Source organism: Cynocephalus volans, chromosome 13 (assembly GCF_027409185.1).
Source record: "Cynocephalus volans isolate mCynVol1 chromosome 13, mCynVol1.pri, whole genome shotgun sequence".
Classification (NCBI taxonomy): Eukaryota; Metazoa; Chordata; class Mammalia; order Dermoptera; family Cynocephalidae; genus Cynocephalus; species Cynocephalus volans.
The window spans coordinates 28,396,563-28,411,846 of record NC_084472.1 but is presented as its reverse complement, the minus strand read 5'-3'; the positions used below and the strand labels follow the sequence as shown (position 1 = coordinate 28,411,846).

Genomic DNA, 15,284 nt, shown 5'->3' with positions numbered 1-15,284 from the left:
AACTGTCACATTAGGTGAATTTCTCCCAGCCCTTTTCCTTACCTCCAGGCATCTCTCCATCTCTGCACTATTGTCCCCTGCTGTCCTCCATCCCTTGGCTTCCTTGATGCCATTCAGTCATGGTTCTGCTCTGTGAGCAGTAAGATGCGGTGACTTTTCTCCTTCTCTGCCCATCCCTTGGGGATTCAGCCCCCTTCGAGTCTCATCTGGCATCTCGATGCCACCAAAACTTCAGATTCTATCAGTAGAATGTCAAGGTCGAACTCAGTATTTTCAAAACTGAACTCTTTGGTTTCTCCCAAACCCTGTTCTTCTGTGTCTGACAAGTGGCACCAGTGTTTGTCTCACCACCCACGCCCCCAGACAGAGCATCGTTCTGGTAGTTCTTTCACGCCTCTGTGCCTCTTGTACACTCATGTTCCTTCTTCCTCAAGACTTCCTCAGCCAGTTTCCTGTGAGTTTGTTCTTCTCCTGCCACCTTGAGTAAATTCATGCTGTTCCCACAAACCCTGGCAGGTACTTCTGTTGTTACACTTACGCATTTGTATCTGAACTGTGTATTTGTCTCCCCACTTCACAGCTACTTCCCTGAGTTACTTGTTGTATACCCAACACTAGCTCAATGAGCATAAGATAAGCGGTCAACGTATATCTGAACAAATAAATAGCAAAATGGAATTCCTAGAATATGTAGGAAGGGAGAACGTGATGGTCTTGTTCTTCAGCCTTTGAGGGCCAGTGGAAGCAGACAGTGCCTGTGATGCTGACTGTTAGCTCCCAGGACAGGCACCTTTTACACCTTTCTTCTAACCCCCAGTGTGTTAAATGGCAGTCGCTTGAATTTGCCCCATGGGAATATGCCTCATAGAACAAAGAGAAGTGACAATTCCAGAAAGAACAGAACTCACCATTTCCACCTTTCAATAAATTAGCTTTTTGTTTAGTTATGTGTTAGTGATCTGCTATCTGAATGCTAGTGAGAGTTGTGTGAACACCAGGGTGGTGGTGTCTTATGTTTCATAAGAATTGAATCATGAAACATTGTAGAAAAGAGAAAGATTTACTGTGAAAGGATGAGAGAGTTGGAAATGTGAGAGCTGGACAGAAAAGCTGTAGAGCAAGAAATTGCTCATGGAGCAAGGCCTTGGATACACATGGCAGTTGGCTGTCTTTGCTGTCACCTGAATCTGTTGTGCTCATTGACCCTGTTATAAACAATAGGACTTTGGTGCCAGGAGCTTCTCTGTGAACAACCAAGCTACTCACAACCAATATTACTTACAGGTAAGCAGAGGTTACCCATAACATGCAATGGATGGTAGCACCTCTAAACAATGTGCCAACCCCTGCTTAGCACCAGCATTGGAGGTTTATTCCCAAGAATATGGTACCTCTCCCTCCCTGTGTTGCCTGTTGAGGTTCAGTCTTAATTTGAATTAGTGCTGCATTGGAAGTATTTAGAAAGGCTCTAGCCCACCAGGCACCATATATTCTATTATACCCTCATTTTAGAATAGTAATTACCCTGGGAGGTAATAGATTAAAGCCACAACATCTCCTAGTTTAGGAATACTGTCATTAGCCTTTTCCCTCTAATACTGTCGGAGTGCGGTGGTGATGGTGGTGTGGTTAGTCATGGTCATATATGCCAGGTATCCTGTCACCCTTCTTCCCCCTAGATTGACATTAATATGAGTGTCACACAAAAACTAACATCCAGCCCAAATGACTTGTCAATAGTAATTTCCACACAAAAATATAAAAGGCATTTTGTAGTATAACATTTAAAAAATAAAAGTGCCTTTTTGTTACATTTTTTTGTGATATCTTTTAACCTCTACCTGGCATTCTGTGTGACATATTTCTGCCAGAGGTAACAAATCCCCAAACTCTGCCATCCTCAGGACAATAACAATGATGACAGTTTTTACCATTTTAGCTCCCAGGCTAATTAAATATACATTGAGAGTAAGTAAATATAAACAGTATCCTGGCAGAGCGAGACAGGTGATCAGTTCCAGTGGCTACCTGTGATGTCCCACACAGAGCACTTACCAGCTGGAGCTGGGCTGTGGGAACTGGCCTTTAGACAGGGATGGGCAGTAAAAACTGAAGCAGAGAAAGAGGCAACAAAGTACAAGGAATGTTGAGGTGATGTGAATCCACCACTTTGGTTGGGCCTGTGTACTCATAAGGAAGAGTAGTAGGAGAAAGAGCTAGAAAGATGGATTGGAGCCAGACTGCAGAGGGCCTTGAGTAGCAGGCAGGAGAGGCTGGCCTCTCTCCAGTCATCACAGGGGCCACTGGAGATGAGAAGTAACATGATGAAAGCCACATGCTGAGGCTTTTAGAAAGAACGTGCTGAAAATGTAGTACTTAAAAGTGAAATTGGATGTGAGGGAAAACTAGAAATAGGGTGATTGGCCATCCAGTCTTGTAAATTGCCTTTTATTATATAACATTTATTTAAAGCACAGCTACCTTCTTCCTGGATCTAAATGTCCCATGTTGAATCAAATCAAGAAGCAAAGAATAGAATTCAGAATGGTTACCGTTCTAAGGGTATGAAAGATAGGAAATTACAATAAACCCTTGCTATTTACAAACTCTGAATCCCAGAATGCATACATTCCACTAAGGCATATAATTCTTCCCATGAAATGCAGCAAAATATGACTTCATTGGAACAACCACAGATGCAGCAACAAGTTGAAAGTAACAAAGTCACATGGAGATGTATTTGTGGGGTCCTCAGCTGTGCCCACCCACCGAGGTCTGCCCCTCATCACCTGCCTGATGGGGCACAAGCCGTGACAGAATCACACCTGAAATTCTTGTCACGGTTCCCTTTAAAGTTGCATGGCCTTTTTTTTTTTTTTTTACCACCTTTTTTCCAAAGTGAGTTTCAAGTAAGCCTACTTCTTTCACTTTGAACTCACATAATTATACCCAGACTGCCCACTCCTCACAACAGAAGGAAATCTTTCTCTGGCCTCATGTTCTTGTGACCAACAGCCATCCCTTCTCCTAAGAGTAAGAATTACACATGCACACACACATTAGTTCTTTAACTCCTTTCAGGAGCCATGTGGCCACCTCAAATGCTTTCTGCATCTCAAATTCTGTTTTGAGGTTTAGCTGTAAACACTCCCAGTTAGCCATAGTTTACCTCCTCACCAGGCCTTGTAGCCTACAAATGTTTCTTTTCGCTATCTCCCCACCAACCCCTCTGCATTGGGGGAAACCTATTTGAAAGTCCTTCTGAACTGTCCAGTTTTGAAGGAGGTGACAACCAGCTCTAAGTGACCTTGAGTGCCTAGGACTGGTTATAAGAACTGGAAGAAAAGACTTCCTTTAGGTCATATTCAACTGCAAGTGGCTTCTTTTCTGAGTTCCAAGACCAAGGTTGCATTATTATTTTAAATTAAAATGCATACTGTAATTGACATCCCAGCATATTATAATTGACATCTCAGGTAAGCGGTCCCTAATGAAATGTTATGTTTAATGACTAATTCCAAAGTTTAGAAAATTCTAAATTGAATTCAGCATTAGCCATGTTTTCCTCGTACTCCATTGTAACCAAATATTGAGAAGTGATTAAGTGTTTATTTTAAAAATTAAAAAGGGTAACTGACAGATTCTTTGTCTTATGCATTCCATGATTCTTATTACTATAAGCACAAATGGAATCGAGCACATCTATAATAAAGTTACACCCATCCATCCTAAATTCTATAGATACTCCCTGAGAAAGAAAAGAAATACAGCTGGCTACTGGGCAGTTCCCTAACAAGACAGAAGGAAGATAACAGAACAACTTCTAGAAGCCAGAGAGTGGGGTGTAAGGCTAGAGCTTCAGGGTCCAGGTTGTTTCCTGGCTTCTTCAGAGAAGACGACCCCAAAATGATGCAAGAGCCTGTCCCTGGCCAGCTAAACAATCCTGTCTCATCCTTACCCAGCCCTCATCTCCTCTTGGGCTTTCCTTCTGCAGTTGTCCACCACCACCACCTTTTTAAAAGCTCAACAGGGGAAAGCATATAGCTGTAGGGGAAGAAATCTGCTGCTCTAGATATTTGTTCTAGCCTAAAATGGTAAGAAATGCAGCAGATAAGACTTTTTAACTTGCTTCCATTTCACTTAGAATTGAGGTTTGCGGGGAGAGGGGCGGGATACCGTGGTCACGTGCTAGTTTTCTTTGGCGGGTGACTCAGGCCTGGGACACCAGTTAGAGGCCCAGTGTGCAGTCAGTGTAGGTGGTAGAAGATGCAGTGTAGTAATGGGAATCCATTTCATTTCATCTTAAGCAAACTCAATACCAAAGCTAATGGGAGTTTGCTGTCTCAATGCCTTTATGACCCCAGAGCCGCTTGGACAGAAAGGAGTTGAAGGCAGAGATGAAAAAATTGGTGGGAACGTGGCCTAAAAGCAGGCGAGGGCATTTCAAGCACAGCGCTTTTGACAGAGTCAGAATCACCTCTATTTTTACCTCGGCAGTTCACGGGAGAGTAGCAGAACCAGGTATAAACTGCCCCCTGCTGCCTGACACAGAGAAATACATAAAAACATCCACTTCATTAGTAAAAATGTGTTCTGAAACGCCCACAGTGAATGGAAAGCAAACTGGGGTGATGGCAGGCAGACTCGCAGAAGCCGTGGACATGGCAGGTCACCTAGGTACTCTCCCGTGAGAAGCCAAGGGAGGGTGAGAGAGTTGGAGGCAGCTCTTATTAAAAGTACTATTTTTAGACTTGGAGAGCTGCTTCATTCCTCCTTCTGCAGCCTTTTATCTCAGAGTTTGACCCGTGGCCCAGCAGTGTCCAGTATCACCTGGGAGCTTGTTAGAAATGTAGACTCTCGGGCTGAGCCCGGGGCGCACTCGGGAGAGGGCGGCGCTCCCGCCGCCGGTTCGGATCCTATATAGGAATGGCCGGTGCACTCACTGGCTCACTGGCTGAGTGCCAGTCACGAAAAAGACAAAAAAAAACAAACAAAAAAACTGAACTAGAAATGTAGACTCTCAGGTCACACCCTGGGTCTGTCAAATCAGAATCTGCACTGTAGCAAGGTTCCCATGTGATTCACGTGCACATGCACATGCACGTTTGAGAAGTCCTGAACATAACTTCAGATGGAGCTCTAAACATGGAGAAAGTCCACCATGCCCTAAGGTTTGGATCAAATTGAATTTTGTTTTAACAGTGAATAAACACAACTTAATAGGAGAGTTTTATCCTCTATTAAGATCATGAATGCCTTATGTCTTTATTTTCTCAATACTTCTGTTTTATATGTCCTCACATTTCACTAACTCTTTAACTAAAGACACTTTAACTTGCCATATTTCATATTACTTGCTGTGCTTCAGCAATAGCTGGCATTTGCCAAGCAGTTTCTTTTGAAATCCACCTCTCCCAGCAAGCGTGTGGCAGGCGTCTGTTGTGATCTCTGGCATCCTCTGTGTTCACCATCATTCTTGCCCACTCCGGCCCTCTCTCCCCCTTGCTTACAACCGCACTGTTATTGTTTAAGAGCAGCAACTTGGCCCCACAGGATCACACCGGCCCCGGGTGGCATTGTTCGTCTTTTGCTAACCTGGAGTGTTCTTTTCTGCGCCAGGTCAGGGAAGAATGCCGGCTCCTGAACGCCCCACCTGTTCCACCCCGAAGCGCAAAGCCTTTGTCCACAAGTCCCTCCATCCCTCCTCGCACAGTCAAGCCAGCGCGGCAACAGACTCGCTCTCCCAGCCCCACCTTGTCCTACTACTCTTCGGGGCTGCACAACATGTAAGTCTCCTTGCCAGGTCCCACTGCAACCTGGTCTTCTCATCAGCCAGTTCACAGGTTCTTGAGAAGATTTTCAAGGTAGCCATAACGTAGGCAGGGTGGTGGGAGAGGAAATTCTTCAGTCTTTTAAAATAATTCTAGTGGAAGAGCTCGGTGGGACCCCTGTTGGTTTTGAGCTAGGATGGAAGAGCCCATGTCTTGGGAGAGAAAGATGCCACAAGAATCTGTGAGTAATTCAGTGATCAAGGTCAACTCGATTCTCTTGGAAACAACCCATGGACTGCCATGGATTCTCACAATCCAGCATGTAGTTCTTTCCACTTTGACTTTGCCACAAGCAGACAGCACCTTCAACCAGGACCTAGAATTGGAAGGGTCCCATTGGCTCTCTACTCTCAATTTCCACGCAGACAGGAATCCCTTTTTGATCGTTACTGCTGGCTAATCATTCCCTCCTTTCTGATCCTTCCAGTGCTGTGACTCATTCTTTTGCGGTGCAGCTCATTCCATTGTTGGCAAATGCCGATCGTTTTTTGGTTTTTGTTTTTTTTAAGAAATCTTTCATAATATCAAGGTAAAATCTATCTCTATGTAACTTAATTATTTCTTAGGTCTAGAAAAACAAGAATAGGTCGACCCCACTTCTCTTTGTCATTCCATGAAAACTCAAAGTCAGCTATGACGTAAGTCTTCTCTTCTCCAAAAGAAACAGCCTCAGTTCTGCCTGATGTTCCCCTTAACAGCACTGCCTCATCCACTGTCGCTCTTAAAATATGGCCCCCCGAGCTGAATGCACCACTCCACATGTGATCTTTACAGTTGAAAGTAGCTCTCTTTGGGGCTGGCCCCGTGGCTCACTCGGGAGAGTGCGGCGCTGGGAGCGCTGAGGCCATGGGTTCGGATCCTATGTAGGTATGGCCGGTGTGTGAGGCCGTGGGTTCGGATCCTATATAGGGATGGCCGGTGTGCTCGCTGGCTGAGCGTGGTGCAGACCACACCGTGCTAAGGGTTGCGATCCCCATGCCGGCCAGAAAAAAAAAAGAAAGAAAGTAACTCTCTTTGCACGTATTTTTTTCTTCTCTGGACATTTAATTCCTTATGCTAATGTTACTCGATTTAATTCCTTATGCTAATGTTACTCGATTGCACAGAAACCAAGGCAAGGATAAGCATTTTATTTGAAGCTCTTCTTCCTACCTCAGACTTTTGGACAAGAATGGAGTCATGGGGTGATAACGTAGTCATGTGTTTGTAGCACAAGGATGGTGAGCACAAGGCACCTGTTTACCACGGTTTTACTCCACCCTCCCCCACTGCAGACATCACTAATCAATCATGGCACCTCCTGATGCAAAGCCCAAACATGGCTTCAGAATTTTTCTCATCATAAAGATCCAGGCACTTACTAACAATTATTTTCTTGCTAGCTAAAGTAAATATATATTTGTTTCATCTCCATTATATCATTTTAAATCACTATGTACATGTCCATAATTACAAATGTATTTTATTAAAGATTCGTTTTCTGAAACCCAATGAGATTAGCAGGCACTTTATTGAATTAATGATAAGAAATATTACGTTTTTCATAACTACACTTTTTTACTTAAAAGTAACATCTATGGATAATGAAAGGCTTGGGATTTTTTTTTTTTTTTTTTTTACTAATTTCCCTTTCTGTGTTTTAGCAGCGTTACTAAAAGTGACACAAGCCCTTCTGAAAGTGCTCCTGTTTCCTGCTATCCGTGTAACCGAGTGAAAACTGACTCTATGGACCTGAAATCCCCATTTGGAAGTCCTTCTGCTGAAGCTCTGTCCTCCCGGCTCTCATGGCCTAACCATTATTTGGGAGCATCGGAGAACCAGACCAGGAGCGACTTCCTGCTAGATCCAAGCAGGAGTTACAGTTATCCTAGACAAAAGACGCCCAGCACACCAAAGAGAAACTGCCCAGCACCTTTTGATTTTGATGGCTGTGAGCTCTTGGTCAGCCCCCCCAGCTCAGTCACTGCAGAATTCAGTAGCAGTGTCTCTGGTTGTCCCAAGTCAGCCAGCTACTCTCTGGAGGGCACAGATGAGAAGACTCTTTCAGCTGGCACGACAAAGCAGAGTATTTCATGCCCTGCCTTACCCCCTAGGGCCCCAAAACTAGTGGAAGAGAAAGCCGCCTCTGAAATTTCTCCTTTGCCTCTGAAAATCGATGGTGCTGAGGAAGACCCCAAATCCGGGTCACCAGACCTCTCTGAGGACCAGTATTTTGCTAAAAAGGGCATGCAGGACATCTTCTCTGTCTCCTACCCTTTCTCATCTCCACTCCACCTCCAGCTGGCCCCAAGGTCCTGTGGCGATGGCTCCCCATGGCAGCCACCTGCTGACCTGTCGGGACTCTCTATAGAGGAAGTGTCCAAGTCATTACGGTTCATTGGTTTGTCCGAAGATGTCATATCATTCTTCGTTACTGAAAAGATTGATGGGAATTTGCTCGTTCAACTAACGGAAGAAATCCTCTCAGAGGATTTCAAATTGAGCAAACTGCAGGTGAAGAAAATAATGCAATTCATTAATGGCTGGAGGCCCAAAATATAGCCAAATAACCCCAGCTAGCATGGAACAAAACAGATAAATGAATGTTTATCTGGGACACAATTTCATGTTTTTGCACTAAAAACCTTCTCTGTAAATAGGGATAAGAGAAACTCTTACTATGCAGATTACGTTTTTGAATGGTGAACAGGCTATTTTGTACATCAATAAAAATGCTGTACAGAACACTCAGAGGTGTGCCTTGTACGTCACTCCACACTCAACAGCTGCTAAAAGAAAAAGAGGCATGTTCAAGAAATCATTTTTACCCGAGTAGGTTTATGTGAGAAGGTATGATATTTATTACAAAATAGCCAAAGCTGAAAGACATAAGAATCTTTAAAAAAACACTTTTGAATAACAATTTCCTTCTTGGGGGGGGTTGACTTTAGACAATTAACTATATTCCGTGCTCTGTTGTTTGGATTGCTTAATGCTAATTGTTTTATTCTTGTGCCTGAAAATGTTAGTGATATGAAATGACACTTTAATGTTATATGCTTGGTGGGGCTCTTTCGATCAAAAGGCATTTTCTAAAAGTCATATGTTGATAGAAGATATATGACTTCCTTAGAAGTAATACAAATTATGACCACGATAATTTATCTGTAACTGCTGCTAATTTTATTGAGCAGAGAAAAAAACAATATGCATATATGTATGTGTATATATGTGTACACAATGCACATATATGTTTTAAACATAACTTTGAGTCTGATATTTTAGTTAACATCTGTTCCATTGAGGTTTTGGGACCGTTAACTAAGTTGATTCTCTTAAGAAGAGTAGACAGAATGATTCCAAAGATTCTCAGAACCCTCTTACTCAAAGCTCAGTCTTGGAAGGCTTCCTCACTGAAAATTTGGAACAAATCAGTGAAGTCTATATTGAAGAATTAACTTTGATTTTAACCCAATTGTAGGGCACCTTTTGGCATATATTGCGTCCAGACTGATATCTGGAGAATTGAGAGTTTGTGTCGAACGATAATTCTCGGGTTGGAGGGTCTTCCTCCCCCGGCGTGTGACGGCGAGAGGTCTGAAGAGCATTTCTCAGAGTGTGTTAGGTGTTCTCAGCATGCTTCATACTTTCGGAGAACTCGGAAATCAGACATACCATCTTTTATTACTATGTGGGCTACATCTATTAAGTAATTTTTAAACTATCAATAAGAGTACTTGTTTATTTCATAATCCTCTTCTTGCCCTCTCTTCCAAATAAATACATTATTACCACCATACTTTTATTTGAAGAATTCCAAGACTTTACTCTGAGAATTTTTGCTAAATAGGATTAGATTTTCTAAAATATAATGCATCCTCATCATTCTTGGTTTTTTGAAGGAACGTAAATTGTAGAAAAGTTTTAGTTCTCTGAGCAAAGCATCATCAAAACAGCCCCACCTCCCCATGCCCCCTCCCCCACCTACCCCCGAGAGTCTGTCCCCAGATTCCGGATATAATGAGTGTGTGTGACCAAGGTGTACACTGTGGCCTCTTGAATGGTGTAGGTCAGCCAACAAGGGGTCAGCGTGACTTGCAGGATTAGGTTATATTTTATTATCTCCTCTTCCTACTCACCAAACTAAATAAATTTCAAGACAACATCCACCAATCTAGTTTTGTAGACCTGTGAAACATGTTTTTATTTCTTGGCATTAAAAAGATAGTTTTAATCCATCTCATGGTTTAGAGTTGAGCTGAATTGATACTTATTATAAATTAGTATCTTAGATCTTCTTTAAAAGCAAAAAAAAAAAAATAGCATTTTTTTTCTCCTAACATGTCTCCCAAAATGTAGATAATATACTCTAGGTACAAAGAGTACCCCACAAAAAAGAATACCCTTTAAAATTGTCAAACTGGAGCCCCTCTTCAAAGGTAACTGACAAATCATGTATTGATTTATTTTTTATCCTTGGTATTAAGGCTTGTCATGTGGATTTGCAAAAATAAAATCATCTTGTGCCAGTAGCATTTTTTTAAAGTGACAATCTATGAAGAAGTTTCCAGTACTGCGCTTACCCATGAGACTTTCACGTTTAGAAAGTATCCTTCTGTTTGAGGGGCAACTAACTCCCTTAGTAAAATTAACCTCTCAGAACATCCCTTTAAAATAAAAACAGACAAGATGCAATTGGTTTTTGTTGGCAGACCCTGGCTGAATCAATTTTAAAGCACTTAGCACTTGGACACAATGCTCAGACTCAGGAGGGAGGAACAGGAGTGGTCTGGGTTTACTCTGAAGGTTGCTACACATAAAAAAACTGATTCCTTTTATCTTTTTTCTTTTGTAAAAACTACACAAAATAGGGTTGTTTTCTTTTTGTTCATTTTCTGGTTTTAGTCTTGTTATATTTATGTCGAGTTTATGTTGATTGGCAATATGGAGACTCCTTGAGGGTAGGGATTAGGACCATTGATTAATTTACTCACTAAACATTCATTGAGCACCTTTGGTGCGCCATGCACTATGCTGGTAGTCACCACACAATGCTGAAAAAAAGACACAGCCTTTGCCCTCTTCGAGCTTATACTGTTTGTATTTAAAACACAGTCACTGAGATTCTGTATTTGTGTGTAAGAGAGACATGAAATGCTCTGGGCAGCTGTATATAGAGAAAGGTAAGTGTGTCCCATCTTTAAAAAATCCACAGATGGAAGAAATGGCTGCCTCTGATAAGGGATATAAAATAAACACCATAAGACCATTAAAACTTGGGAAATGTTGGAGGCAGAAAGTACTCGTAACTGTCTCTGACTAGTGTTTTACTGACTTGGAATTTTTTTAATTGTAACAAATGTCTTCTGGCATCTCTAAAAGCCACAAATAAAGGTAATTGCCATTCCTGACCTAAGCACCATGACTAGACAAGGCATTCAAGGGCCCGAGAATCATGATGAGAAACACATAGCAGGGCTAAGGAGGAAACAGCCCTTCCCACCTGAGAGCTGCGATTTTGTAGTGAAAAGCAATTTACGGGGATCCCCACCAGTAGGACCTTTCTAACCAACCAGGTGAAGACCGAGTACCTCTCCTTCTGGCAGGTCCCCTATAATCAGAACAGTGACCATGGTGCTTGAGGGAAAGAGTGTCTAAACAAGACTTCTTAGGGGTCCTTGAATTCATGGCTAAAATTATCATGGCCCCTATCAGCAAAGAAAATCATCAGTTAACCAAGCCAGGCAGCTAAAACGTAAAAATGTGGACCTGACTCATATTGGAAGGGAGAACCCAAACACAGATCAGTTCCTTCTCAGAATCCTGTAAATGTCTGCAAGTTCTCTCTTCTTGGTTGAGCTGCTCAGCTTTATGAACTGTGAAATTTACACTTATCCTCTTCCAACCCACATATACCATACAAGTTTATGAAGGTGCAGCAAACTGCCCATTCCCCTAAATTGCAACATTTATTTTTGTCTCATGTATAAATACAACAACCTTATGAAAAATATGAATGACAGTCCATTCCAACTGTTTGCATACACATGCATTCCAGGACAACCTGCTCATCATCCATACAGCCCCAGGAGAAATTCAGGGGGTGGGTGTAGATGGACAGAGAGTCCTTCATTTTCCAAGTACTTTGTGTAATAAGTCACTGCTCCTCGTGCCTAACAAGTATAAGATTAACATTTTGAATAACGAACTAGAAATCAAAATAGTTCTCTAAGGAACCTAGTGAACTGTTCAAAGGAAATTTTAATTTCAGTCTACCAGAAAAATCTGTTGGACACAGGAGGCTTTCAGAAACATGCCCATTATCAATTTCCACTATTTTTCAAGTAATGTAAAGGCACCAGGCTGCTAGAGCAAGATGAATAAAAGGCCCAAAGTGTAAATGTTGGAAAGTAGGATTTTTATACTGGGGGGTTGTCATTATGGGATTCTTAAGACCACATAATGTTCAATCATATTGTTTAGTCTTCAAAATTTGGTGTTTTAAAATTTGTCTCATTGTGATAGCGAGAAACAGAGTAAACGTGATTTCAGTTAAAACTATATACAAGTATCTTCTGTAGTTTTGCTGCTGTGTCTAATTTTTAGGCTTTAAATTTTATAATAGAGCTTATCAGAGTGCGAATTTCCTTTGTTTACAATCCCATGTAGTAGGGCTCAGATAATTTCTTAGTTATAAATCTTGTCTCCGATTTTCATATTAAGTTACATTTAAAATATTGTTTAAGCTAAGCCTAAAAATTGAATTCAATTAATTAAGAATTTGGGGAGTTTTTCTTAACTTAAATGGAAACAGTGTATTCTTTTCAAAACATTTTGTAACCATCTTTACAGTTTCTTTGCTGGGCTGTTAACTACCAGTTAACAGTTGGATTACTTTGCAGAGCAGTATCTAATGGGCCCAATGTGTACCTCAAGATAAACGTGATATGTTATGTCTAAAAATATTTGTTGTCTATTGATTTAAATGGTTCTGAAATGTCTATAAATAAAGAAGTTTTCCAAGTTGCTCTTCTTGCAGTTGTTTCTCAGTGAGTCAGACCTAGTGCATGGTTTTCTAGGACTTCTGGTCCCCATCCTCACTAAGGTGTAAGGAAGGTGTCTGGAGGGAGTCCTAATACTGTGGCGCCTTCTGTATTAATAAGAAATGGTACACAGAAAAAGATGGTAACCAGGTAACCTGATAACATTCAAAGAGAAGCAGGGGTTTGGATCCCTGCATGAGCCAGCTGCCAAAAAAAAGAGAGAGAAGCCAGTACCTTTGTGGTCAGGATATAGAGTGCAAGACAACTATAGAAGAACGGTTAAGCTTTAAAAGAAAAAAAGTGTGCATGCTTTAGTGGGGAAAAGAAAGACAATACAAATTCATATTTCTTTGGCTTACATACGGTTTACATAATTACAGCTAGCATAAACAGCAGAAATTGACAGTTGAGGGTACCAGAGAAGTCATGAGCATTCAGCACGCTGCACCTTCCACTAGTAAGTTTTACAGAGAAGTTGGAGAATTACAAGTGGAGGTTGGTTAAGACTTAGCTTTTATTGTACTGAAAATAGCATGAAATAACTTTCCAACATTTTATGCCCTAAATCTTCCTGTCTTTTCCTAGATTAGAAGCTTCCCCAAATCGTCATTCTGTCTTGTACTTAAGACTTCATGCCTTCTTATTTCACAAGGATAGACCCTGTGACTAAACCTATATGTGGAAGCTTTAGTGGATTTCAGTAAAGTGTGCTGGAAGAACCTGTAGACTTGGTGTAGATTAGCTAAAATTTCCAGGGCTCTACCTCAAGGTCCTACGAGTACTTAATACTGGGTATGCACTAGGACAGTTGACTCCCCCAATTGGATATTGCAAGTATCATTCCCATACTGACTAGGTTTCACTTATTTGTACTGATACATGGCTCCCTATGCATACATCTCTCGTCCCCTTGTAAGCTGTAAGCGCCTTGGTATCAGGGCTTATGTCTTCGTTGTTGTTATCTTCAAAAGTAGATGCTACTGGAGGTTCTATTGAATGACAGTGTGAATGCCATTACATTCCTTATGGCTGCCAGTCTTTGTGCCATCAAGATCAAGACTCCACAGCTATATAACAATGAAGTAAAGCCAAATGAATGACATGAACTTTCCTAGTTTTATCACTTGCCAATGAACACATTTTTCTTAGAGTTTAATTAAGCCAATGACTTCCATTTTTTGATGGGTATAAAATGAACCAAAAAGATCAGTGTGTTACCACAGACTGACTAAAATATTAGCTCTAAAAGATGCAGACAATTAATTGAAAAGTAGTAGGTATGGTCGAATGATCTAAGCTAAGAGTGATCTCAGGGCCAGAGGCAGTGATGAGTGAAGATGAGAAAGATCCTGCAGGCTCAGAAACACAAGTGACCAGGAGACCTGGTGCAGGGCGTAGAAAAGACCATCCATGGGCAGATCACAGGAGTTTAGTTTAGCCAGAAGGGACCTTGGAAATTATCTGGTCCATTCTCTTAACTTTACAGGAATGAAACCCACTAAGGGTAAATGGTCCCCCAGACCACATACAGGTTGTGACAAAATCAAGGCTAGAAATAAAACCTCCTGGTTCCCCGTTTTGTATTCATTCCATTACTACACTGTCTCCCAGTTTTCTCAACTTTTTAACTTTCGAAAGTAGCTTAGTGCATGAAATGCCCTGCCTTGGTCATCCAACTTTTTTCTTCTAAAGCTTAAAAACAGGAGATAATCCTCAATTAATACTCCCCCGTCAGTAGTAGGTGAAAATCAAGAGAAACCTCTCCTGCTTATAAAATGGAGGCTTTGAGCTCATCTCCTGCTCTTTGATCAAAAAACATGTGTCAGTGGAGATACTAAGTGAGACCGGTGTAACGTGGAAAAATGTAGAAGAGTCACAGACAGCACACACCTTTCATCCCACCGTATCCAGGGGAGCCGCTAGGAAGAGTTCACAAATGGCAGCACCTAGGTAGAGAAGCAGCTGTAGTACTAAGTATGGCCACAGGGTGTCAGGCTTTTCCACCCAGCCCGTGACTTCCCACGGATGAGCCCAGTCAACTCTTAACGGAGGCCAGTGGTGAGTCAAGGATTAGGGCAGAGTACGATTTTCAGTCCAGCTATGTTGGAGGTCTCTATCTTTCCATCAGCCACTTTTCAACTTTTCTCAGTTAGCCAAAGGTGTTGGACTCCTGCGGTTATGGGAGTGAATAAACAAAAGTGACTGGAGAAAGATAAGGCATTTGAAAGTGGGGCACTGTGCAGTCTTTTCAAGCTAGATATCCATGAGGTAAGTGAATAGAAGTATATTCAAAGTGCAGAATTGACCTGTCATATACATAGCTGCCTCTCGGTTCTGAGTCTCTGGAGTTTTGAAAGTGAATAGCCAGAAGCTCTTGAGTGAAAAGAAGTTGTACCTTTTTTTTTATTATTATTCCGTTGATTGGTTTTGA

General features: G+C 41.6%; 1 protein-coding gene across 3 annotated transcripts in view; it reads left to right on the top strand.

Moving 5' to 3' along the window:
* GAREM1 (GRB2 associated regulator of MAPK1 subtype 1) overlaps positions 1-8,557 on the top strand; it is a 190,799-nt gene extending 182,242 nt beyond the window's left edge. For 2 of the 3 annotated variants that reach the window (XM_063076980.1, XM_063076982.1), the window contains 2 exons: positions 5,620-5,786; positions 7,475-8,557. In XM_063076980.1, coding sequence (XP_062933050.1) covers positions 5,620-5,786; positions 7,475-8,372 — 1,065 coding nt within the window. In that variant the 3' untranslated portion in view covers positions 8,373-8,557. The remainder of the gene's footprint in view (positions 1-5,619; positions 5,787-7,474) is intronic. The other variant, XM_063076981.1, reaches the window with a different exon arrangement.
* Positions 8,558-15,284: the final 6,727 nt, after the last annotated feature.